General features: G+C 45.0%; 1 protein-coding gene across 1 annotated transcript; it reads left to right on the forward strand.

Annotated features, from left to right (window-relative positions):
• The first annotated feature begins 7,704 nt into the window (after positions 1-7,704).
• Positions 7,705-26,667, forward strand: DDX18 (DEAD-box helicase 18). The gene is made up of 14 exons (XM_019469322.2): positions 7,705-7,879; positions 9,386-9,685; positions 12,715-12,855; positions 14,497-14,632; positions 14,988-15,088; positions 15,208-15,407; positions 15,503-15,617; positions 18,466-18,605; positions 19,951-20,112; positions 20,417-20,569; positions 21,685-21,798; positions 23,302-23,358; positions 23,730-23,907; positions 24,960-26,667. Exons 1-14 carry the CDS (start codon positions 7,795-7,797, stop codon positions 25,100-25,102), a joined length of 2,025 nt encoding a protein of 674 aa, XP_019324867.2. The 5' UTR covers positions 7,705-7,794; the 3' UTR covers positions 25,103-26,667.
• Positions 26,668-27,070: the final 403 nt, after the last annotated feature.

A 27,070-nucleotide genomic window follows, 5' to 3' on the forward strand; every position in this document is an offset into this window, starting at 1 on the left:
AGGGGCCTAAGGCTTGAGTTAGAACCCCTTTTGCTATTCCCTTATGTTCGTCTACAAAGAGGTGGAAGGGTTTCGTAATGTCTGGTAGGCCCAGGGCTGGGGCACTTAGGAGGGCCTTTTTTAACTGATTAAAGGCAATTTCTTCTTTTTCAGTCCATTTAAATGTTTTCCCCTCTTTGGTAGCTTCATATAGGGGCCTGGCGATCTCAGCAAAACCTGGAACCCAGAGGCGGCAGTAGCCGGCTGATCCTAGGAATTCCCTCACTTCTCTTCGGGAGGTGGGAGTAGGGATCTTTAGGACAGTTTCTTTTCTGGCATCTGATAACCGCCGCTGTCCGCCCTCCAGGATATATCCCAGGTAACTTACCCTCTCCCTGCATATCTGAGCCTTCTTCGCGGATGCCCGGTACCCTAAAGCCCCCAGGGTAGCCAGCAGGTCCTGGGTCCCTCGCTCACAGTCTTTGGCCGTGTCAGCAGCAATCAGGATGTCATCTACGTACTGTAGGAGGGTGAGGCCAGGGTGCTCCCTTCTGTACTCACCCAGGTCCTCGTGTAGTGCCTCGTCGAAGATGGTGGGTGAATTTTTGAATCCCTGAGGTAGCCGTGTCCAGGTGAGTTGCCCACTGTAGCCCTCCTCTGGATCATGCCACTCGAAGGCGAACAGGGGTTGGCTCTGGGGTGCCAGCGGCAGACTGAAGAAGGCGTCCTTTAAATCTAGTACAGTATACCAGACCCTGGAGGGCGCCAAGGAGCTCAAGAGAGTATATGGGTTGGGAACAGTTGGGTGTATGTCCGCGACCCTCTTATTTACTTCCCGGAGGTCTTGTACCGGTCGGTAGTCATTTGTGTGAGGCTTTTTGACCGGCAGTAAGGGGGTGTTCCAGGCAGACTGGCAAGGAACTAGTACCCCTAGGCTTCGTAGTCTCCGGATGTGTGGCTGGATCCCCTTCCGGGCCTCCTGTGACATGGGGTATTGTTTGATCCTTACCGGACTCTCTCCTGGCTTGAGCTCTACCAGGACTGGGGTCCTATGAGCGGCTAGTCCCATCCCCCCCCCCCAGTCTCTGCCCAAACTGAGGGGAATTCTTGTAGCCATCTGTCTATATTATCCTCTCTCGGGAGCGCCTCCTGGTGGAGGAGGTATTCATCCTCCAGTTTCATGGTCAGGACCTGGATGGGGTGGCCCTTGCCATCGGTGACCTGAGGCCCCCCTTGTCTGAAAGTTATCTGAGCTCCAATCTTGGTCAGTAAGTCCCGTCCTAACAGCGGGTAGGGGCATTCTGGTATTACCATAAAGGAGTGGGATACCCGGCCCGTTCCCAAATCTACTGTTCTTCGGGTAGTCCATGAATACTGGCTCATACCAGTTGCCCCTTGTACCCAGGACTTCTTGCTGGCTAGTTTTCCTTGTGGGGTGCGGAGGACCGAATGTTGTGCTCCGGTGTCGACAAGGAAGTCAACAGAGGTCCCCTCCACTTTAAGAGTTACCCTGGGTTCGGGGAGAGGGTCCGAACCCCGACTCCCCTAATCACTTAGTTCATCTAGCTCTAGGACTTTTACTCGATCAGTCTTGCTTCCTTTCCCGCCGGCCCTTTTCAGACAATCTCGGGCCCAATGCCCTATCTCCTTGCAGTATGCGCACTGATCCTTCTGCAGCCTCTGCTTCCCCCCCTTGGTGGTTCTTTTACCTTTTCTTGCGTCGTCTGCCAGCTGCCAGAGACGGCGGTCTCGTTCCTCAGGGGAGTCAGCAGTGGTAGCTAGTAGTATTCTCGCCAGGTCTCGAGTCTGCTTACTGCTGGCAGCCGCCATGGCGCGAGCCTGCTTGTCCTCAGGAAGCTCCCGGTTATTATATACCTTTTCAGCTACCACCAGTAAGTCCTGCAGACTTTTTTCTCCTAGTCTATCTATTTTCTGTAATTTTCTCCTAATGTCTATGGCCGATTGGTTTACAAAGGCCATGATAACAGCTGCCTTGCTTTCCGGAGCCTCTGGATTCATGGGGGTATAGGTACGGAATGCCTCCATGATCCGTTCTAAAAAGGCAGCCGGAGATTCATCTTTTCCCTGTTGTACATTTCCTACCTTGGCCAAATTGGTTGGCTTTCTAGCAGCCATTCGGAGACCCCCCATTAGAGTCTGGCGGTAGACCCGGAGCCTCTCCTTACCTTCTGCCGTGTTGAAATCCCACTGGGGCCGAGTTAAGGGGAAGGAGGCATCTATCTGAGCCTGGTTGGTGGTGGGATTCCCGTCTGTGCCCGGAACTAGTTTTCGGGCCTCGTTGACGATTCTTTCTCTTTCTTCAGTCGTGAACAGGACCTGCAAAAGCTGCTGGCAATCGTCCCACGTGGGCTGATGGGTAAAAAGAACAGAGTCTAATAAATCAATAAGCCCTGCCGGTTTCTCGGAAAACTTAGGATTCTGAGCTTTCCAATTGTAGAGGTCACTAGTGGCGAAAGGCCAATAGTGATGGGGCTGGTTCCCCTCCGCGTCTGGGGGTCCGGTGGCTCGCAGGGGCAGAATAGTGGAGTCGGCGGCGGAGGCGGATTGCTCCCTCTGAGCCCTTTGTCTGGTGAAGGGCGGGCTTCCCTTCAGGGAGCGTTTCCGCCTCCCGCTCTCGGAACAGCGTCTGCCTCCCCCGGAGGGGGAGGATGGTGTTCTTCCAGCATCCTAGAGGGGTTATACGAGGGAGGAAAAATTAATTCTTCTTCAGTACCCCCCTGTAAGACAGGGTAGAGGGGTGCTGAAGGCTGGATAAGACTTTTCTTCTTTGTCCCCTGCAAAGCAAGAATGGGTTTTGGTTCCGGAGGGAGCGGGGCTAGGAAGGGTTTAAGCCAAGAGGGTGGGTCTTCCACAAGGTCCTGCCAAGTGATAATGTAAGGGAGCTGATTAAGATGGCCCGTCTTAGGCTGAGAGATGATACTCCTGACTCGGTGGATGGTAGGGAGGTCGAAGGTCCCCTCTGGTGGCCATCCGACATTGAAAGTTGGCCACTCGCTAGAACAAAAAAACTGCCACCGACCCTTTCGGACTTCCACACTGAGGTTGTTAGCTCTTCCCCTCACATCCTTAAAGTGATCAATCATAATACTTAGAGGAGTAGTCTGAGTCTGTCCCATAACGTCCGTCCAGTAAGTCCACAGAACAAAACAGAGAAACACAAAAACAGACAAACAGAGGGCCCCTAGAAAATCTTCCAACTCCATGGAAGCAAAACTGAAAGCTAGCTTAGACATTTGAGGGGATTCCACGTCCCTCCAAAACCGATGAGGGGATTCCACGTCCCTCCAAAGACGAGGGCCTCACACCGACCAGCGGGAGCGACCCGCCTCGTCTCAGACCTTTGAGGGGATTCCACGTCCCTCCAGAAGGGAGAATCGGAACGTCTTCCGAAACTCCCGGCCCGTGGTCCTCCAGTGCGTCCACTTAGACCGCGTCGGGCACTACCAGAACTCCAGAAGTGAGCTCACACAGAAAAGACAGAACAAACAAACAGACACTAACCGTGGCCAGTCAGGCTCTCCGGGTCGGGGGTCCCTCAGGGGTCTTGGGGATCCCGGACGAGCCCCCAAATGTTATGCCCAGAATTCGTGATCCCCAAAGACCACTAGGGAGCCGAGTCCGATGCAAAAGCAAAAGAACCTTTATTCGAGCTAGCTCGAGCTCAATCCCCTACCTGCACCGACGCAGCGGTGAGATACCAGGGAGAGAGAGTGAGTTTCAAAAGCACAAAGGTTTTATAGGGGTCTAGGGGCAGTTGGTGAGGTAATGGCTGTGGCCTCAGCCGATTGGCTGGGGAAGGGTCGTGGCCTCAGCCGATTGGTTGGGGAAGGGTCGGAGTCCTGTTACGCAGGTCGCTGGGCGTGTTTTGATCAGAAAGTTTGAACGGGTGAGTGGGAGGTTACTCAAGGGGAGGAGGCGCAGTCTGAGGTTTCTGTGAATTTCCCGGAAAAGGGGTCATGTCGGGGACATAGTCACTCAAGGTGGAGAACACAGAACAAGATGGAGTCGGCCGGCGTAGGCCCGCCCTTTCATTAATAAAACCACCTTTTTGCACCAAAGACGTCTCAAGAATTCTTTCTTGGCCGTCAGCTCTGAACCCCAGCACTTCAAACCACATCACTGTTTTCAAGAAAGCGAGCATTTAAGACGCAGACAAAGCAAATGTAATACGGGCAAATAATTTGACAAATTGCATAAAATCAGTGCGTGAAGAGTCAGACCTACAATTTTCACTGTGGCAAAGTAGGTAAAGTAGAAAGTGGGGATGGAGCGGTTGTTTTCCTAATTTTCTACATTTCCTAAAATGCATCCATTTTCAAAGATGTTTGTCGGAATAAGTTGACCTGATGGTTGTTAACATTACTAGGGCTGTTGTTTGAATCCCAACACTACTACCCTGGGAAAGTGTGGGGTGAGACAGCCTGTGAAGAAGGGAGAGATGTTGAGCTGTGCACGTGTGAAATAACAAACCGGTAAAAACGCCACGTTGAGGACTACACTGTGGACATACCAGCTTCTGGCTGATAGCCACTCCCCTCTTTACGTCTCCATACAGATTGTTTAAGAAGCAGTCGACATCATATTTCAGAAAACTCTCTGCATGCAATATTGTATCTTGATTAGGATCCTGGTACACAAAAAGGACAGTAGCGGAGAAACTGGCGTCATCCGGAAAAAGTTTTGTTAGTGGTAACTAGTTTATAGTTCATAGTAATTTACCAAAGTTGATGTCTTGATTTTGACATCTGTTTCATGGCTGAGTTGTGGAAGTTAGGGCAAACTGGATGGAGGACAGTATTTCTGCAATGTTTTTGTAAATCTAAAATCATGCCAAATAAAAGTGTATTAAAAATAAATCCCAGTTCTGAAGTCTTACCTCCATAACATAGGGAGAAGCAAGGATCAGTCTGTGATTCAATCATTAGCCGTCGGACTGGAGGAGTTAGGGGGACGGTGGTTGAAGAAGTTGTCTTTTTTGAAGTTTTCTCCATCCCCCATTCAAGCCTCACCCCCCAGACCCAGCCCAGCTCTGGACTCCCCCTTGCACAGCTGCTCCTGTGGTCCTGTATTGTTATTTAATGACATGTGAAGGCTGTCTTTGCCAGCCTTTTCTCTGACCCCAGATCTTTGCTTGTCTAACTCTGTTTCTATAAAAATACCTCCTACACTGAGGAGCATGCTGCCCTGCCCTCATCCATCTGTCTCCATTATACTAATCATCTTTTTTTAATGTCTTCCCAGATTTTAGCTCCATGTAAGTTACCTTGTTCACTCACTTGTTTACCTGATTAATACCTCTCTCTAAGCAGCAAGCTCCCTGGAAACAGGAACCTTGACTGTCTTGTTCACTGCCTGACCCCTGGAGCCCAAAATAGCACCTCACACAGAGTAGATTTTTTTTAAGTCCTAAATGAATATAGTTCTTGCAAGAAAGGTTTCTCCCTACCTTCTAGAATCACTGCACCAATAATTGAAGAATTGTAGCAGTGCTCCCTGAAATCATCTCTCCTTTTCAGATCCATCAGTTCATGAAAGAAGACATTTCTCAAGCACCTGCCACCTGCTTAGTACAATCCAGAGAACCAGAGTCAAGGCATCTGAAGGCAACATCCCCACTTATTTACAATAACATAGCACTTTTTAACTTCCTACACACTATAGAGTGGTTAACCTGTAGCAAGTAGCATTTGAAAGTTCCTGGAAAATTACTTCAAGAGTCTTAATACGGTGGCTGGAGAGAGAGGCTCACTTATTTCTTTTTCAAATTCTAAGGAGTTTGTGAAATAGACGGTTTTCTTTCCCCCAGTGAAGTGAGACTTTTTAAAATTATTTGAATGGAAAGAAATTACACACAAATCTGCTTGTTATTATATAAACACTTGACTAAGATTTAAGGATTTCAAATTGTTACTGGACCAAAGTGGGTCTGCTCTTTGGTGAGCTATAGACAGAAACTGCACCAGGTGATTGATTGCCTCACAATGTTTGTTACTTTATTTGTCCGATAATTTCCAAAGCGTGACTCCCTGAACAAGGGAAAGTAGGCTCCTTTTATCAGGGCTTGGAAAATTGACATTCTTGAATTGAAATTCTGAATTGAAAATTGAAATTCTGAGGGGAATTTCAACACTATACTGAGGTGAGGTTAACTGTTGGTCACTTTGTAATTCATATGTGCAGGTGTCATCCTCAAATGTTTCTTTTTCCGTTTCAGCAGTTCATTAGTTAGTTTCTCGTTTCAGCAGTTCATTATTTAGTTTCTAGAAGCTAAGCCCAAGCTTCTAGGCGTCCCTTGAGTTCAGGAGGTCAGCCCTGAGGTCCCGGGGTCAGTCTTGAGTTCAAGGGATCAATTCCAAGTTCAGGGGGTCAAGGGGTCTCACAGGTGACAAAATACAATTGAAGGAACAGGTTGGGGGGAAGTGTGATCCATATAAATATTTAAATATTTAAATAGTACTTAAATAAAAGCAGCATCCCCGTTCCCTGCTGCTAGTGCAGTACGTATGTGCAGAGAGTATGGAATCAGAGTCCATTTCCAACCCCATGCCCAGATGAGGGTGCTGCGCTGCCATGTGCCTTCCCACCCCCCCCCCCCCGACGGCATAGTTTACCACGGCTCTTTAATCTTCTACCCTCTCCATATGTCAACTCCATAAGTGCCAATAAGGTGAGCTGTGTGCATCTTACCCAGCATTCTATTCCCAGAACTGAGCACACACCTATCTCATACTCCTAACATAAATATGCTCAAAAAATAATTGCTAAATGAGCAAATAATTGATTAATGAATACATTCTGGGGGAGGAGACATTTGCCATGGGGAGCTCAGGCAAGACAGTTTTAAAGAGTTAAGTAAACATATACTGAATAGATACTAAGATAGGCTCTAGCAGTGAGGGACAAAAGAAATTTCAGAGGCACGTGTGATTAATTGCCACCTCCCCAAACTCTCACAGATGTTTTCTGAGATCTGAGCTAATGATACTGATTTATTTGCTAGACCTGGTCTTAGAAATTCACTGTTGAAAGTCTGAACTTTGAGCTGCAAAGAGAGAGTGTAGATTTATTAAGGCAAAAGTCACAAGGTTATATAACTTGTTTCAAAGAATTATGATTACTACCACAGAGTTAAACTATCTAAGTATTGTCAATTTACCTAACAAGTGTTACATTATCTCTATTTCAGTCCAACGTAGAAGACTATGTCCCAGTTGCTGTTGACAAAAGCCAAGAGTTCATGGTGTTCCAAGAATTGAAAGAGGAGACATGCATAGGGCAGCTTCTCAGTATCCTCCAAAACCCTATTTTTAATGACTCTCTTAACAAAGCTTAACTTTGGAAACTTCTTTCACAACGTATGGATGAAATTTATGTATTTAGATTTTATTCAATTTTCCAAATATTCCAGGATACAAAGAGCACAAGCACCCAAAATTGGAGACTCAAGAAGGCCCTCTGCTCGTCCTTGGTTCTTCAGTATCCTTTGTGGAAGCTCACGCTCCCAGGACCCGCAACGGCCCTAAAATGCTCTGTCAGCTCAGACACAACATGAACCTGGGATGGACCTCCGCTCCTCCAGAGGGCGCTGCAGAGAGCTGCCCTTGGCTCCCGGTTGCATACGCGCCGGAAGCACTTCCTCCCCAGATGCATTTTTTTTTTCCGCTCTACAGTGTTCAAGGGTTCCCAGTGGCGTATTTCCGGTCCGCCGAGGTGCACACGTGCTACCGGGGAGGAAGTAACGTCAACCCGGGTAGCCGAGCTGTGGCGTTGCAGTGGAGTCGCTTCGCCGACAATATGTCGCATCTACCCATGAAACTCCTGCGCAAGAAGATCGATAAACGGAACCTCAAATTGCGCCAGCGAAACTTAAAGCTCCAGGGTGAGATGCGCGGGGACTGGGGGCAGGGGGCGCGGTTGCTGCGGGGGCCCACACCTGAGAACCCCTGCGGCCCGGAGGTGGAGCGGCCGCCTCCCCCGAGCACGTGTGCTTGTCGAGAGGGAAAGGCAGCCTGGCGAGGTCTCCAGTTGGTCCCGCGCGGGTGCCGCTCATCCCGTGCCCTGGATCTGCCCCGGATCTTTCTGAGCTTCAGGGTTTCCTTACAGAGTCAGAGCAGGAGCAGGCCGCCTGAGTTCCTTCACAGGCCTCCAGCCGGGCGTCCTGCTAAACCAGCTTGTTTTACATCTCCCTCATTCCGACTCCCTCCCCACCTTCGCCTCCCACCTCATCCCCAACCTCCCCCCCGCCTCCATTTCGAATCAGACTCCTGAAACTTTCTCATCTCCACGCACCTTCCTTCCACATCTGTTTACTGCCTGCAACGCTTCAAAACAAGGTCAGTGTCTTATCACAGCTTTCCTGATAACATTGCCTTCTCCCACCCACCTCCACTCCCGACTCCTGGAGCATATCCTGTTTGCAGCTCTAGAAGTGCGTCTGCACGTGTCCAGTGGTTGTCCTAACTTTAGGTTGTGAATTTCTGAAGCGCTGCCGGGTATTTGCATCCTTAGTAAAGACTTGCCTGAAAAGGCTGTTACCTTTCTTCCCCTCTTCATTTGCAGGCCTAAGTTCCTAACAATGAACCACAAATCTTGAAGTTAGAGTAACGTTTTTTGGATCATATATAACTTATCAACTCCCCCCACCCCCAGGGCAATGTTGGATCCTGTATAACCTATCGATCCCAGGGGGCGGTTCCTTACTCTGGATTTCAGCAGAGAGTAGAAGAGGACAGGTTTGTGGGTTTTAGAAATCATGGTTTGAAGTTCCCTTGTGTTTCTGATTCATACAGAATAATACAGCTCTACTGTTTCTTGGTATTTAAAGGTAACAAAGTATAAAAGGCCATGTTATTTTTTTATTGTATGTAAACAGGGAAACTTTTTAAAAGGCATCCCCAGGCATTTATATATGATAAGTAAGTGGTCGTATTAACAGAATTTTCAATTCACTGCTACCTAGGAGAGTTAAAGTTGAATGTTTTAAAGTTATATGAGAAGCAGTAGTTGTGTGAATAGCTGTTAGTGTTTTCTGGTACATCCATTAGCCATATATTTATCTGACGTTAAAACGTGTGTTTGTAACTACAGTTGCTAACCCCATCCGTTTAAATCTTTAACCTCATTGAAGTTTTGCTGTCCTAGATTCTTAACTCCTTAAGGACAGAGATGTGGGGTTTTTTTGAAGTTAAGAAATCAACGTAGCTTTCCCTTTTCCAGCATTTTTCATTAAAGGAAATTGTCCTATTATAGAACGCCATAAATTATAAGTGGTTTTAATAGTGTACGCGAAAGGGAAATGAAAGCTAAACCATTTCAGTCATGGACACCGTGGGGTTTCTTATTTACGATTCCAACATTTTTAAGGAAACCTCCCCTTTTTAAACAGGGGCCTCTGATGTGAGCCTCTCAGAAACGCAGAATGGAGCCTATGAGAAACTGTCTGAGGAAACTGTGGGAAGTGGGAAGGTTAAAAAATCTCTAAAACGGTCTGTGAATGTGGACTTGTCAGAAGCCCGGAATGGAGAGATGGCTAAAGAAACAGTGGAAAATGTGCAAGTTAAAAAAAAAAAAAAAAAGAAATCTACCGTAATAATCAATGGAGAAGCAGCCACACAGCCTCCCAATTCAGAATCAAAAAAGAAAAAGAAGAAGAAAAAGAGGAAAACAGTGGGTGATGCTGGGCCTGGTGAGTACTTCAGTTTCTTTGAATTTCAGGCATCCATATAGTTTGCACGGTCACCATTGTACCTTTGTTCTGTTATTATTACTATATTCCTACCCCATGCAAGAATCCCCATACTCACTAGCATACCAGAAGCTAACCTGGTAGCAAAAGGAAATAGTGTGCGGGGGATGACATTTTTATTTTTATTAAGATACTGGAAAGTGGTGTGCTTTTACATTCCCTTACCACTGAAGAAAACCTCACGCTTAATTAAATACAAGCCTTCCTTGAATTCTAGAAACTTGCTCATTTTGACAGTTGGCTGGGCTTTTAAACAGACCATATTAGGGCATGGTATTTTAGGTTTATTACCTATCTGCAAACAGGATTGTGGAATTACACTAAGAAATCTGGGCTTAGTACACACTATCTTCTTGGGCCTTTATTGTCAATGGACTTTGCACTAATGATTCTTTTAAAATAAGAAGAATTTTTTTGTCAGTTTTTTTTCTATCATAAATTCCTCCTCTTGAAAGGAGACTTACTGACATTTTGGATATGCAGAATGTATCAAACCAGCAGGTAACTTCTGTATAAATGGCACGTTAATTTCGAAGTGAGTGGAATGGCCAGGATGAAGGGGAGGCCAATTTCTCTTGGAAGGTGATTATATTTGAATAAGCTTACATGAAGAATAGGTTTTTTTTTGTTTTTTGTTTTTTGTTTTTTTTTTAACGTTTATTTTTGAGAGAGAGACAGCATGAACAGGAGAGGGAAAGAGAGTCAGAGACACAGAATCTGAAGCAGGAGCCCAGCTCGAGGCTGAAACTCATAACCCATGGGATCATGACCTGAGCCGAAGTCAGATGCTTAACCGACTGAGCCACCCAGGCACCCTGAAGAATAGGCATTTTAATTGAGATATGAGCAAGCAGAGATTTCAAGGGAGACTATAACAGGTGTCAGAAAGCTATTCAGCCTTCTGCCTACTTTTGGAAATAAAGTTTTATTGGAACATTGCCATTCCCATTTGTTTACTTCGTTTCTATGGTGACCGAAACCATAGGGCATGCAAAACCTAAAATCTTTACTCTCTGGGTCTTTATAGAAAAAGTTTTGTCAGCACTGGGTTAGAATATTCTGTTCATCTATCTTAACTGAAATAAAGGTTTCATTTATTTTTTTAAGTTTATTTATTTATTTTGAGAGAGAGAAAGAGAGAGTGTGATGAGTGAAGGAGTGCAGAGAGAGAATCCCAAGCACCCTCATTGCTGTCAATGCAGGGCTTGATCTCACAAACCATGAGATCATGACCAGAGCCAAAATCAAGAGTCAGACATTTAACCGACTGAGCCACCCAGACGTCCCTGAAGTAAAGGAGCTTTAGAAAGGAGCTTTATAGGGGCACTTCGGTGGCTCAGTCGGTTAAGCGTCCAACTTGAGCTCAGGTCATGATCTCACAGTTTGTAGGTTTGAGCCCTGCATCGGACTCTGTGCTGACAGCTCAGAGCTTGGAGCCTGCTTCAGATACTGTGTCTCCCTCTCTCTCTCTCTCTTTCTCTCTCCCCCAAAAAATAAGTAAACGTTAACATTGTTTTAAAAATGAGTTTGTGAATAAAAATTCTTAAAACAGTTACCAAAAATAAAATTTGGAATTACATACAGCATCAGACAAGTGTCTTATTTAAAGGTAACAAGAGCAGGGATGCCTGGGTGGCTCGATTGGTGAAGCATCCAACTTTACCTCAGGTCACGATCTCACGGTTTGTGGGTTCAAGCCCCACACAGGCTCTGGGCTGACAGCTCAGAGCCTGGAGCCTGCTTCAGAATCTGTCTGTCTGTCTGTCTCTCTCTCTCTCTCTCTCTCTCTCTGCCCCTCCCATGGTCACATTCTGTGTCTCAAAAATGAATAAATGTTAAAAAGAAGATAGCTTTAGAAAGGAGTTGTGTGGTTTTCCAGACATGGCGTACCTGTCCTCACACTGCCCATGGGTTGACCGTTTCCCAGAAGGGTGGTGGTCAGGTGCAAGGAAGAGGCCAGTCCTGGACCACAAAACGTCCTGAGTTCTGGTCCAGGTCAATTCTGTTCTAACTAGCATAACTAGCTACCGTACATTTGTAAAAGCCCAGCATGGTAGTTAACCCATTTGACCCAGAGTGGACCATTGAAGAGTGTGATGGGGGGTAAGGCTGGAGGGGTAGTTGGGGACCCTATATGAAAGGTGTATGTAGAAGTAAAATGCCAGTAGGCTTTAACCCTTCTTCCCTTGGCCACTTCATTTCAAGGAGCTGCCAGTTTCTGTCCCCCAACTAAGTGGATTGTTCTTGCTCTGCACTCTCTGTAGTAACCTGAAGAGCCTTTGGGGTTTCTGCTCGTCTTTAAGCCAAAGTTAGCTTTTATAGAAGATTTCTGTTTAATGGCATAAGGAGAAATAAGGGCTTTTAAAAGCGTTTGAAATAATGAAACCTTAATCACAGCCCTTATTTCCCTCAGTGAAATACATGGAACTTGATGTGATTAATATACTTGAGTTGTTCAACTTGTCAAAATGTCTTGGTCATTTAAGGTGCTGTAATAGGCCTAAAAAATAGTGGGGGGTTTTTTGTTTTTTTATTTATTTTATTTTTTTACATTTATTTATTTTTGAGAGACAGAGACAGAACACAAGTGGGAAGTGTAGATAGAGGAGACACAGAATCTGAAGCAGGTTCCAGGCTCTGAGCTGTCAGCACAGAGACTGACTTGGAGCTCAAACCCATGAACCGCAAGATCATGGCCTGAGCCAAAGTTGGACGCTCAACCGACTGAGCCACCCAGGCGCCCCAGCCTAAAAAATAGTTTTGTTGGAAAATCTGCATTGTCCCCCTGTGTTTTTAAATCAAAGAAAATCATGAAGGAGAGACATTCTTAGCGAATTAAAACTGGAAATGTATTAAGCTTTCAAGAACATGTCTCTTTGTATTACATGTCTTTTTATTTTGTGATCCTATTTGCTATTTTTATTTTAACAAAAATTCGGGGGGGGGGGGGATATCCTTTATAACCAAAGATACCAAAAAAGCAAAAACGGAAGACAAGGGGGAGTCTGAGGAAGATGTACAAGCGCCTGAAGAGACAGAAAACCATGTGGAGAAGCCGGATGATCAGGAAGAAGACGCTGAGGTGCCCAGCCTACCCCTGGGACTGACAGGTAACTTCACAGATGTCCAGAGAGACCTGAAAAATGCCATGCCTTTCTGAATTAGAGCATTTGAAATTTCAGTTGCGACTTTTAATTTACCTAGAAAAAGAGTATTGACAAGAAATACTTGTCAGCCAGCTACTGCTTTATCTTGCACACTGTGCGCCTTAGTTCTTCGTTTACTTGCATTCCTGACACTAAATATTTTGATGTGCACAGAAACAGCTTCTGGGGTTTTTTGTTCCTTTGGTTTTTTTTTGTTTTTTTTTGTTTTTTTTTTAAGGTTTTATTTATTTTTGAGAGAGAGAGACAGAGTGCAACCAGAGGAGGGGCAGAGAGAGAGAGAGGGAGACACAGAATACGAAGCAGGCTTGAGGCTCTGAGCTGTTAGCACAGAGCCCCGGGGCGGGGCTCGAACTCCTGGACCGTGAGATCATGACCTGAGCCGAAGTCACATGCTTAACTGACTGAACCACCCAGGCACCCCTGGTTTGTTGTTTTCTAAAGCTCATTCCATTTTGCAGTAGGAAAGCCATTGGCCCAGAAGTCTGGCGATCAGAGGTTTGCTACCTGCCCAGTTACAAATAAGGAAGGGTGAGAGTCGTGTTATTGTCGGCCTTTTGCCAGCATAATGTCCTCTGGCCTCTGTTTTCTTTAGAAGGTCGAGAGTTGAGACTAGAATTGCTTGCTCCAAACCAGAAGTGTCTAGGGGTTACTTGAGTTGTTTGGTTTGGGTTTTTCAGTTGTTAAAATGTTGAAGCCTAACCCCAGGCTGGCTTAATCAAAATTGCAAAGATGATGGCAGTGGTTCTCAACCAGGGCAGTGACCAGGCCGTGCCGGTTTACCCAGAACTTGACCAGTTGTAGCATTCGAGGTCCTGCATCCCATAAACCTCCTCCGTCCCAGGCACACTGTCAAGGTTGACTATCAACACATTTGGTTTTCAGAACTAGAGACAGGCTACTGGCATTTAGTGGCTAGAGGTCAGGGAGGCTGCAGAACATCCAGTAATGCAGAGGACAGCCCCTCGGGACAAAGTGTTACTCAGCCCAAAATGTCAGCAGTGGCAGGGTTGAACAGCACCTGGCTAACAAGCAGGGGCACGTATGGGGTGGGAGCACTCCAGGTAATTTTGATGCCTTCCCCTGCTGAAGCACCACTGCACATTCGGCATGTGGGTTCAGTCTAAATGGTGTGTGGCTACAGCTGACCTTCTCAGTTGTCCTTCTGGAATGAGATTAACAGCTCTTTTGATTGACTTTCCACTCCGTTTTTGTTATGCTGGATGCCTTCACGTTTTATTTCAGATTGTTTAAACATTTCATTTCCCTCTGAACCACCGCCATCCTTGGCATTAGCGTTTCATACAAGTCCCTCAGTTACATCCCCCCTCCATCTTTTACTGTTGTTAGGATGTGGGTTCTGGATTTCACACAGCCATCAGCAGTGGAGAAACTTCAAAAGTAAGGGTCTTTGTCTTAGTATCACATAGCAGTGGTTGGGGTTTAGTCTTTTTCACTAGAAGAAGCTCTTCCAAGCTTGATTCCCACCCAGAAATGTCTTCAAACAGCAAAACTGATTACGTAACTGTAGCACTACTAACTACTTAAAAAGATAAATTTACTAATGATAAGATATCTTTTGCTTAGGAGCTTTTGAGGACACTTCATTTGCTTCTCTTACTGATCTTGTCAGTGAGAACACTCTGAGGGCAATAAAAGAAATGGGTTTTACAAACATGACTGAAATTCAGCATAAAAGTATCCGACCACTTCTGGAAGGCAGGTATGATTAACGTTGATTGATGTTTGGGCGTTGCTGTCTATTTTAGTGCTAGTAGTTTAGAAAGAAAATGCCAGTATGTTCTGTGGATTTTGTACTGTGTTGGGTTGATAATCCACGCTTCATTAAAGTCTAAGTTACTGGTGTTTGAGAAAAAAAAAGAGTTCATTTCTGTTTTATAGCACAATTCTTATTTCCCAGGTATTTAACTTGTAATTGATTTTGGTGATAAAGAAACTAGGGACTTTATTTTTCTTATTCACGTTCTAGCTTTAATGCCTAAAATGTGATGGTATGTGGTAGGTATTCAAAAGGGAGACTAAATATCTCTCTCTTCCTTTCCGTTTTTAATATTTAGGGATCTTCTAGCAGCTGCAAAAACAGGCAGTGGTAAAACTCTGGCATTTCTCATTCCTGCAGTTGAACTCATTGTTAAGTTAAAGTTCATGCCTAGGAATGGTGAGTCTCTGATCTGATCGTTTTTGCCAATATCTAACTGGAAGTTTATCATAATTGTTACTGACTACTGGCAGTACCTCCAGTACGACTTTTACCGTATATGGTTTTTTGCTTTTTAGGAACAGGCGTTCTTATTCTCTCACCTACTAGGGAACTAGCCATGCAGACTTTTGGCGTTCTCAAAGAGCTGATGACGCACCACGTTCACACATACGGATTGATAATGGGTGGCAGCAACAGATCCGCTGAAGCACAGAAACTTGGTAATGGGATCAACATCATTGTGGCCACACCAGGCCGTCTCCTGGACCATATGCAGGTGAGACAACACTATGATGAGGCGCCTGTCTCATTGTCTTGTGTGAAACATAAACCTCACGGCTAACGCGTTTTTCTTTGCCTTTGTCTTGGTAGAACACCCCAGGGTTTATGTATAAAAATCTCCAGTGTCTGGTTATTGATGAGGCTGATCGGATCTTGGATGTTGGGTTTGAAGAGGAATTAAAACAAATTATTAAACTTCTGCCAAGTAAGTCAGTAATATCTGCGAGGGTTTGCAAAGTGGTTGTTGGGAGCAAGAGAGGGTTCCTCCTAATGCCAGAATTTTAATACAGCCAAGTGCAGTAGTTGTGCTGAGGAGAGGTAGTTTGCGGGACAAGCGTCAGACTTAGCAGTAACTTAATACGGTGGTTTTGCCATTTTAGAGATTATAACGTAAGTTAGACAGTTCTGAGGTATTTCTCACTCCTGTTTGCCCCCACCACCCCATCTCTTTTTCTCACCCAACCGAACATCTCCCAGGTAGCCACAAACGTGTCACATACCTCGGTTATAGTATTTGTAACATTTAAAACTTCTTATATCTGTAATAAGGCCGTGATTCCATTTATCGTGGTTTGTTTTTTAATGCTTTATTGAAGTATAATTGGTACAGTCTGTACATATTTTAAGGATTCAGTTTGGTGAATTTTGACATGTTTACACCTATGAAACCATCACCACAATCGATACAGTGAACATCTCCATAACGGACAAAAGTCCTCTGTGTGCCTTAGTAATAATCCCTCCCTCCCTCCTTCAGAAGGAACGCCCTCACCGCTTCCAACAGCTGCTCACACACTTCTCTGCCAGGTGACCATTGATCTGCTTTTTGTCACTATAGATCAGTTTGCATTTTCTAGAGAGTTATGAATGGAATCATACGGTAAAACTCTTTTGTCCGGTTTCTTTTGTGATTCATCCAAGCTGTTGCATGTGGCAGTACTTTCTTGTATTCTTGAGATGCATTCCATCAAATGAGTACACCACACCCCTGGGAGCGGGGTGGCTGGCGCGTGTTTAGCTTGTACCATTTTACATTCCCATCAGCAATAGGTGGGTTCCGTGTTCTCTAATAAGTCTTGAAACTAGGTAGTATTAACCCCAACTCCATTCTTTTTCAAAATTGTTTTTGGCTATTCTCCCCTTTGCATTTCTGTATAAATTTTAGAATCAGTCTGTCCACTTCTACCCCATAAACCTCTGGGATCATGGTTGATACTGTACCAAATACAGATCATTGGTAGAAGACTGTTAAATCATTCAACCCATTAATAAGGTTTGCCTGCATTTATTTGCTCCTTATTTTCTCTCAACAGTGTTTGAGTTTCCAGTGCATAGATTTTTTTCACGTCTTTTATTAGATTTACCCCTGAGTATTTCATTAAAATTTCAACTTGAACTTGTTCATGGCTTGTATACACAAATGCAGTTGATTTTTGTGTGTTGGTCCTGTATCTCGCAAAGTAATTAACTATATTCAATTGGATTGTTCATTATGACCCTCCAGATGAAGCTACCCACTAAATTTTCTACCTAAGCAATTATACCCTCTATAAATTTAAAAGTAAATAAAATTCTTAGTTTTTTTTTCTCGCCTGATTGCACTGGCTAGAACCTCCAATACGGTACTGAGTAGAAGTGGCAAGAGTAGACATCTTTTGTCTTACTCTTGATCATAGAGAAGAAAGCATTCAGTCTTTGACCGTTAAGTATGATGTTAGCTGTAGATTTTTTTGTAGATACCCTTTACCAGATGGAGGATGAAGATGATTGCTTCTGTACCTGGTTTGCTGAGATTTTTTTCTGTTTATCTGCACATGCTAAATTACTTTTATTAATCCAGAATGGCATGCTGTAGATAATGTACAGTATGAGCATTTTTTCGTCACAAAAATGGCTTCCAAACCATTGAAAATGAAATTGCAGTAACAGCATAAAACAGAACAGTAACATCACCATAAGAAATAGATGTTAGTGGTACGCCTGGGTGGCACATGGTTAAGCATCTGACTCTTGATCTCAGCTCAGGTCATGATCTCACAGTCTGAGTTCGAGACCTGCATCAGGTTCTACGCTGATGGCGTGGAACCTGCTTGGGATTGTCTCTCCTTCTCTCTGCCCCTCCCCAGCTATGCTTTCTCTCTCCCTCAAAATAAATTTTTTATAAAGTTAAAAAAACAGATGTTAAATTTTATCAAATGCTTTTACCGTGGCTATCAAAATGATCAAATGTTGGGGCGCCTGGGTGGCTCAGTCGGTTGAGCACCGACTTCAGCTCAGGTCATGATCTCATGGTTTGTGAGTTCGAGCCCTGTGTCAGACTCAGAGCCTGGAGCCTGCTTTGCATTGTGTCTCCCTCCCCCTCTGCTTCTCCCCCACTCGCATTGTGTGTCTCTCTCTCTTTCTGTCTCTCTCTCTCTCTGAAAAATAAACGTTAAAAAAAATAATAAAATGATTAGATGTTTTTTCTTTAAATTTGTTAATAAAGTAAATTGTATTGGTATTTTTTAAACATGAAGCTAACCCTGCATTCCTGGAGTAATCACCACTTGGTCATGATGCTACATTTTATATGCTGCATTCATCTTTGCTAAAATTGTATTCAGAAATTTTGCATCTGTGCTCACGAATCATTATTGGGTTTGGTATCAGGGTAATGGCTGGCTTCAAAGAATGAATTGGGAAGTAAAAACTCTTCAAGTCCTGGAGAGATTGATTGGGAGGAATTGGTAATATTTTTTCCTTAAATGTTTGATAGTATTCACCTGATACTTGGGGCTAGAGTTTCCTTTATGTGATGATTTTGGCTGTGATGTCTGTAATAGGTACTACAAAACTATATAGGTTTTCTGTTTCTTTTCAAGTGAGCTTTAGCCATTTCTCCATTTTATCTAAGTTGTCAAATTCATGGACATACAGTTGTTCGTGATATTCCCTTAACATCTGTAGTGATGCCACATGTCCCATTCCTGATAGTTCTCCTCAGCATTTCTAGTTGTGAGGCAGTTCTAAAAATTCCCTGAAACCTTTGGGTTATTTATGTGTATCTGTTTCAGCTCGCAGGCAGACCATGCTCTTTTCCGCCACACAAACTCGAAAAGTTGAAGACTTGGCAAGGATTTCTCTGAAAAAGGAGCCATTGTACGTTGGTGTTGATGATGATAAAGCTAATGCAACAGTGGATGGTCTTGAGCAGGTACTTTTTGTCTACATCTTACATTTACGGCTCATCTCTGTGCCCTTGTAATTGTTTGGAGGATCATCCCAAAAGCAGATGGATTAATGAACTTTTACTTCAAATATAGTAAACTTGGGTATTGGATTGCTGCCTCTCCTGGTATCTATCAAGTATCTTAAACTCTGAATAACATGGTCAGCTCTCTTTATTCTGTCTCTTAAATATTGCCTGCCACATGGGAGACATTAATCACCACCAGTTGCACATGCAGTTAAAAAAAAGTCATTGTCATTTAATACTTTGCTCTAAGATGCAAGGTGACTTCGCAGATGGAGAGGCTGGTTTCAGGAGCCCTGCTGTGAAAAATTGGAAGTGAGGTGACAGATCCAAACGAGGTGGATTAAAAATAGAACCTTAGGGGCACCTGGGCAGCTCACTCTATAAAGCCACCAACTTCGGCTCGGGTCATGGTCTTGCAGTTCATGAGTTTGAGCCCCGCATTGGCTGTGTGCTGACAGCATGGAGCCTGGAGCCTGCTCCAGATTCTGTGTCTCCCTCTCTCTCTGCCCTCCTCCTCTTGCGCTCTGTATCTGTCTCGCAAAAATAAATAAACATTAAAAATTTTTAATAAAGAGGCACTTGGATGGCTCAGTTGGTTAAGCGTCTGACTTCGGCTCAGGTCATGGTCTCACAGTCCGTGAGTTCGAGCCCCACGTCGGGCTCTGTGCTGACAGCTCAGAGCCTGGAGCCTGCTTCGGATTCTGTGACTCTCTCCCTCTCTCTCTCTCTCTGCCCCTCCCCCACTCATGCTTTGTCTCTGTCTCAAAAATAAATAGTAAAAAAAAAATTTTCAGTAAAAAAAGAACCTTAAGATTGAGTCATTTGATGAATAAAATATTTCAAATAATCTAGCTTAAGGTCTTTTCGTTGGCTGTGTATTTTAAGAAATACGTTCAGTCAGCCTTGTTATTTTGTTTAGGACAGTGCACTTAGGCTATGGTTATTTGAGATCTTGCTTTTAAGGACCTTTTTAAAAATGAAGCATTGATATGCTCTGAGGGTTCCCAATGAGCAGAGATGTTACCGTATCATGATTACACAAACTGTTGGTAAGCAGAAGTCTGCAATCTCAGAGATATGAGAAGCATTTAGTATCTAGTGATTGCACCCAGTAAAAGGAGCCAAAAGAACTAAAATTAGTCTCATTTTAGGAATGCTCTGTTGTAATGGAGATAGTAATTGCTGTGGGTAAGGCAGGACGGTGCAGTATGTGATGCGTATATGTGCTCTCCCTCAAATCGTATTGGTTCATAAAGCCGCAAGCGTCTGAATATTTTTACCTGTTCACTTGGACCACTTCTAGGGATATGTTGTTTGTCCCTCCGAAAAGAGATTCCTCCTCCTGTTTACATTCCTTAAGAAGAACCGGAAGAAGAAACTGATGGTCTTCTTTTCATCCTGTATGTCCGTGAAATACCACTATGAGTTGCTGAACTACATCGATTTGCCTGTCTTGGCCATTCATGTAAGTGATTATCATGAGTTTATTTAGCACAGTTGCACTTACCAAGTTATATGGATTGTGGGGTTTGCAGTATCGCTCTTTCTAAATCTGGAACGATCCCACGTGGAGGGAGCTTTGCTGGGTGTAGAGGGGTGAGGACCACAGAGGGGTAAGAGATACCATCCACTTAGGGAAATAGGATACAGGCCAGAGAGTGAAAGTGAAATGTAGGTTAATAGTTCCACAGCTTGGGGGTTGTACCTCCAGATCTCCCAGAAATGACCTCAAGTTTCCAGCTCTAATGGATGTTTTGATTCGATTCTAGGGAAGGCAGAAGCAGAATAAGCGTACAACCACGTTCTTCCAGTTCTGCAATGCAGATTCAGGGATATTGTTGTGTACAGATGTGGCGGCCAGAGGGCTGGATATCCCTGAAGTCGACTGGATTGTGCAATATGACCCTCCAGATGACCCCAAGGTAACTGGCATCCTCAGAGCTTCTCCACAATGGCTGTACATTAAAGAATAAACATCCCAGTTTCCCTGAGAAATAACTATTTCATATTCAAAGGTTTACCCCTTAGTTACTCCAGTCACGTGTTTTTAAAAATTTATTCATTTAGAGAGAGAGCACGCACACGAGAAAAGTTGCAAGCAGGGTGTGCACTGTGGGTGTGGAGCCCAACTCGGCTCAGACTCACAAACCATGAGATGATGACCTGAGCTGAAACCAAGAGTGGGCCACCTAACTGACTGAGCCACCGAGGCGCCCCTCAAGGCATGTTTTATTTTTATTGTATACTGACTGTAGTATTTCTCTGGTGCTGATGGTGGTTAGGGCTTTTGCTGACCCAAAGTGGATGTGCAAGATTTGAGAGGCCTCAGTGAGACTGAAGTCAGGAATTCATGTACTTGAAATGGTCTGTTAAGAGCAGTAACTGGTTTTAGAAGGAAATAAAATTTGCTTCCACAAATAGAGAAGATTTTGTAGCTTATGTATTAAGTTTTATTAAATACTTTCAACAAGAGATAGATTACGTACATCGTCACGTAGCATCAAAACATGTTGAAAAAGTTATTTTGAAGATGAAGCACACTTAGTATTAATAGTCATTTTTGGGGACACCTGGGTGGCTCAGTTGGTCAAGGGTCTGACTTTGGCTCAGGTCATGATCTCGCTGCTCGTGAGTTCAAGCCCCGCGTCAGGCTCTGTGCTGACAGTCTTGGAGCCTGTTTCGGATTCTGTGTCTCCCTCTCTCTCTGCCCCTCCCCTGCTCACGCTCTGTCTCTCTCAAAAATAAGTATTTTGAAAAAATTAAAATAGTCATTTTTTTCTTAGATCATAGAGTTAATGTGAATATCATGTCCAGTGACCAGTGAGTGTCAGCCTCGGTCATTGCCCTGTTAGCTCTCTGGTGATGGTGCATGCGGAAGCCGGGGACATGGGGAAGGGGCATGTGGCACGGTCCCAGGGGAGGAGCACCTTTTCATCCAGATGTGCTGACATGCTTCTGTCCACCACGTGCGGGTCCTGGAAAAACAGGTTCCGTGGAAGTTGGTGTATTAATTCAGGTTCTTCTCTCTCCACCACAGGAATATATTCATCGTGTGGGAAGAACAGCCAGAGGCCTGAATGGAAGAGGGCAGGCCTTGCTCATTTTGCGCCCTGAAGAATTGGGTTTCCTTCGTTACTTGAGGCAATCCAAGGTAAAGATACCAGTTTGGAAAATCTTAAGCTGGGAACAGATCCCTCTTGGTAGGAGCTGTGTGCCAGTGCCCATGGCCTTAAGCACCATTTCTGGATGGGTCTGAGGTGTCGGGAGTCACTGCTGCTGTGGGAACAGTAAGAGCGGTTGGACAGGTGACCGTGATGCGGGGCTGGCCTGAAACAGGCACAGCCCTGGGCCTCTGTTGATCCACCGTGCTTGTCGTGTCTCCTGGCGCCTCCCTTTGCCTAGAGCCCTGTTTGAAACCTCTGCCCCTTCTGAGCCGCGTCACACCTATTGCCTCCACCTGCCGCCCTGCTGTAGCGTCGTTTTCACCCAGACTCCATTCACTCTTGCCTCTTCCTCCTCCTTCTATCTTCTATTCATCGACTCTGTTTTACCTCCAGTCTCTCCTGTGACCATCTCCAATCTCCCACTAAAACAACAGCTTCGACCCTAAACCCACTGTCCTTCTTCCCCTCCCTCCGTCGTGGCTGCTGCTGGTTGCCTTTCTTCCTTCTGCTTTGGAAAGCGGTTTTTATTTTCGCTATACAGCGTCCAGTCACCGTGAGCCGCAACACACCCTAATCTGGCCCTGGCCTCATTCCATCCACCAAACCTGAATTCGTTAGAATCCCGAATGGCCTCCTTTTTGCTCAGTCTTGTGCACACCAGTCAGGCCTTCTCCTGACATTTGGCCCCCACTTGGCACAGTCCTGCCAGGTGGATGTTCCTCTACCCTGCACGTACGTGCAGTTTCCAGAAATGGCCCTTGCACCTTTTCTCTGGAATGCTGTCTGCCTGGATCTCTAGAATGCCTCTGGTTTCAGCGAGCTGTGCTGTCTTCTGGGAAGCCGTCCCTGATCTCCTGGCGTTCATATTCCATAGCACCTGTGCTCATCCAGCTGTTTTATCCTTTACCTGTGCTCCCTGCAAGATTGCAGGCTCGGGGTGGGACCGGGGCAGCTATTTTTCTAGCCCTCTCGGAGGTCTGCCATTTTTGCAGTTATCTGGTAAGTGACGGCTGGTGAGAGATCCTTCCTGTAGGAGTTTGTGGTCATCACGACCTCTGGCCATCACAAAGGACAGCTTGCGGCCAGGACAGCTCTCCCGACACGGAGGGAGGAGCCAGCGGTCCTTTTGACTGGAAGCATCGGGCTGCCTCATGGGGCATCCAGAGATCCTTATGTAGAAAAGGGCTTCATGGATCCACTGTCCCTGTCCAGTTCCTTGACTTTTTTTCAGGAAGGTTCCCCAGCCCAGTTCTTGTGAAGTTAGCAAAGGGAAGATAAGACTTTCCCATTGGCTTCGGGAGACCAGAGGAGCAGCTGTGGTGAGGGAGCTGCACAGGCCTGGTTGTCTGTCCTTCTCTTCAGTTCCTCCTCAGCTGCATCGGCTCCGGCTTTTCCCAGCTCTTCGTGGGACACTTGGCACTGCTCGTTCATCTGAAAGTCTCAACGTTGATCTACCCTGGTTGACTGATCTTCATGCTTTTGTTTTCTAGGTTCCATTAAGTGAATTTGAGTTTTCCTGGTCCAAGATTTCTGACATTCAGTCTCAGGTACGCTTTGTGTTTTGTTTCTGTTTTGTGGGTAAGAGGTAGCCTTATCCGGGGCACTGCCTTTATAGTATTTCATTGGTAGTTGTCCTCTGAGTCTCCCCTTTCCATAAAACCAGTGGTTTGAACTGTGTTCTTCTAGGGTTCTTGCTGTGCTGGTTACCACATTCCAGGGTTCCCTGCCTCATTCCAGTTCATACCTTACAAGAACTTGGACATTATTCTTCCCCCATCCTGGTTTTGCACATATTAACGAAACTTGGAGCAGATGTTTTGGAACATGTGTTTTTTTATAGGGTGGTTTTGTTCTAATAATATATAGGAAGTCTGCTTTTGTATTATTACTGACACTGATGTCTCTTTTTTCTTTTCAGCTTGAAAAATTGATTGAAAAGAACTACTTCCTTCATAAGTCAGCCCAGGAAGCATATAAGTCCTACATTCGAGCATATGATTCTCATTCTCTGAAACAGATCTTTAACGTTAATAACTTAAATTTGCCTCAAGTTGCTCTGTCCTTTGGTTTCAAGGTGCCTCCTTTCGTTGATCTGAGTATCCTTTGTTGTTAGGAATTCATCCAGGAACTAAGGGACAGAAGGTTGACAGGGGCATTCGGGCTTAGCACTTGGTTTGGTATGTGCTCCGCCTGAGGTCTGGAAGCCCGGGAATGCATTCTGGTCACTGCTTGTCAGGGCTAGCACAAAGTAGGCCGGGATTAGTTGTCACAGTGGGGATTGCAAAAACAAGACAGCTTGTGATTTGGCCTGTAAAAACAAAGGAGTTTAACTGGCCAACAGTGAAGGCCAGAGAGAAATGCAGAGGGGTAAAATTGCAGGGCTTGGGTGGTTATGAGGCTTCCCTGTATGAGATCTGAGGTCTGTGGAGACCAGCATGTCCTGGAGCTGAAGATAGGAGATGAGACCTCAGAGTTTTTATCCGCTTAGAGCCATTGAAGGATTTCATACAAGGAAGTTGCAAGATTAGCAAAAGAAAATAAAATCTAAGTGCTACTCAGGGTAAAAGGCAAAGGAAACCCCTCCAGTTGCTTCTGTGAGGTTGATCGCGTTTTCCGCAGAGGAAACAACCAGCTAGAGTGAGGCCAGCTAACGTTCTGGCACGGACTCCCGAGGCAACAAGATTTGGGGTCACCGGCCTCATCGTAGGCAGTGCGTGAACGTCCGTCGTGATGAATGCTTGCTGAATCATGTGGAAGGAAGGACTCCTTCAGTCACTATAACATTCCTGAATGCAGTCAGAACAGAGGTGAAAGTCATTTGTTTTGACACGGAGGGTGGTGTGTAAACTTGCTAATTTACCTCTGGACTCCTTATAAGTAATTGTCTTCGGTTTCATTGTGTGGAGAACACAGTTAACAGGACCATTACCTTAGGCCTAAAAGTCATAGCTGCTAATTTTAGGCCACACCAAGGGGCCATTCCAGACTTCCTGGAAATGTCACATAGGCTTATGTTGACATTTTCATGGTGCAGGGAGGGGGTGTGGCAGCAGAGGAGCGGTGGACACACTGGTTCGTTCTCTGTGTGGATGTTAGGTGGGAGTTCATTATCTGCATGTTGCTTGATTTCCTTAACATCCGCCTTTAGACGTGAACAGCAATGACGGCAAGCTGAAGAAGAGAGGTGGAGGCGGCGGATTCGGCTACCAGAAAGCCAGGAAGGTGGAGAAGTCCAGAATCTTCAAACACATCAGCAGGAAGTCATCTGACAGCAGGCAGTTCTCCCACTGAAGACCCGCCTTCCTCTCTTCCTCAGTAGCTTCGTCCTGATACGGATTTTTCCCTTTCTCTAACAGAGGAATTTTTGTGGCTTCAGGATTGGGACTGATGGAACAGGAGTATACATGGACTTGGGCTGCAAGCGCTGGGCACTGATTGCTTCCAGGAAATACCTCTCTTACTTGGGGATATAAAACACAGTTCATTTTTTTAGGTTGCTCAAGGGCAAAACAAAGGATCTTTTGGATGGAATATTTTAATTCTTTTTCCTCCAAGTTTGTCATTGTTTTAATATAATTCCTTTTGTACCTTTTCCTCTGGGTGGCTGAGGATTTTCACGGCACGGATTTTGTACCAACCTGCTGTAAAAGGCAGTGACCTGATACTCTGAACAGGTGCTGGTGGTAGTGATGCAGAAAATTGTCTCCACTTACTTGGGTTTGTTTTGGGTTGTTTCTTGGACCTTAACTGTAGTTCTTGACCTCCCCTGAAAATGCTGCTGTGGCTAGGAAGCACTTTAGGTCAGAGGTGGCATTGATTTTTAAATAGGCCAGATTTTAAAACTGTGGCTGTTCCCCTTCTTTTTTTCAAGAGTGAGAAGTTTGGGTTATTTGACGTTGTTTGAATAAAGCACCCTCAGCCCTCCCAACATTTGTTGGGAGCAGAGGGAATCAGATCTTTGAGCCTCATTTACACCAGTATAGGTGTAATACTCTTCTATTCTCCATTTGATAACTTAGCAAAAACCTTTTCGAAAAGGCAGAGTGGTGATAGACCTCACTTGGCTCTGCTTCAGGTGGTTTGGATTTTGGTGAGCCCTTCCGACTCTGCAGAGTATCAGGGAGGCAGAGAGAGCATCTTGTTGAGAAAAATAGCCCCTTTCGGATCCACAAAACACAGATTTGTGATGAAAATTGGACATGAACAGAGGTCAGAGCCACAGAGACGGGTTTAGTCTGGCAGGGGTTTTGTTACGAGAGCTCTTGATTTCCAGCGTGTTTCCTATGTCTTATTTCCAGTGCATCTTGTAACTATAAAAATGGTTATTAGATTTTTATCAATTTGAAACTAAAGTTGCTTAGCGTCATTTTGCTGTTACGCCAGGTAATAGTGATAGGCTCCTAATAAAATAAGCACATTGAGAGCGTCAAATGTGGAAGAAACAGCCTGATAAAAATAGCATCCCAGGAGTAAAAAAGAAGAGTGATATTCTGCATCTGGACCCGACCCCTGGCCCCTTGGCCCCATGGCTCAAGCTGCCCTGGGGTTCAGGCCTTGACCGCTGGACTCCTGGTTTTTAATAACTGTTCCTCTAAGACATCTGGTAACTTGTTTTTCTTTTTTATTTCAGACATAGTCATGTCTCAGAAAATACACAAAAACAAAGGGAAGAGTATTTAATCCAGAGCAGGAGTAAATACTGTCAGTATTTTAGTACGTACTCATCCAGTGTTTTGTATACACGCTTTTACATTTTTTTATCAGAAGTGAAGTCATCCTCTATCCCCAACTTGGAACCGGCTTTTTTCATAACATGCTATTTTCCTGTGTCATTAAATAATTATGTCACTTTTGTATTTCCTTTATACTACATTTTGTTAACTCTCGTTCGGTCTACCTACACCAAGGTTGTAGGTACCTGCTGGTCACAGAGGTCTTGTGCCCATATGTTGTGCTGTGGTTGACCTCCATTATGAGTAGAAGTCAGTCTACAGAGATCTCGTGAGATCAGTACATAAACAGAAGGTGGAAAGATTGTTCCTTCTATGGGAATGGCTCATTTCGGGTACTTGCTGAGTCAGGAGGATCTGCTGGCAGCATGGGCCAGAGAAGGGGCCTCCAGACAGCCAGTCCTGACCAGCCTGGCGGGGATTCAGATGTGAGAGAGCCAGTGGTTAGAATCCGATAGGAGGTCAGAGCAGCACCGTGTGTAGGGCTCATGTGCACGAGAGGAAGGGATCCTTCGGCTTATGTGCTGAG

The sequence above is a fragment of the Panthera pardus genome, unplaced genomic scaffold (assembly GCF_024362965.1).
Source record: "Panthera pardus isolate Hobbes unplaced genomic scaffold, ASM2436296v1 HiC_scaffold_10, whole genome shotgun sequence".
NCBI classification, from domain to species: domain Eukaryota; kingdom Metazoa; phylum Chordata; class Mammalia; order Carnivora; family Felidae; genus Panthera; species Panthera pardus.

Excerpts from the sequence above, each read along its gene's own strand:
- DDX18 (XM_019469322.2), top strand. The coding sequence starts at position 7,795 with ATGTCGCATCTACCCATGAAACTCCTGCGCAAGAAGATCGATAAACGG. Across the intron at positions 18,606-19,950 it reads CAGTGGATGGTCTTGAGCAG|GGATATGTTGTTTGTCCCTC; the intron begins GTACTTTTTGTC and ends GACCACTTCTAG. Across the intron at positions 20,570-21,684 it reads ACCCTCCAGATGACCCCAAG|GAATATATTCATCGTGTGGG; the intron begins GTAACTGGCATC and ends TCTCCACCACAG.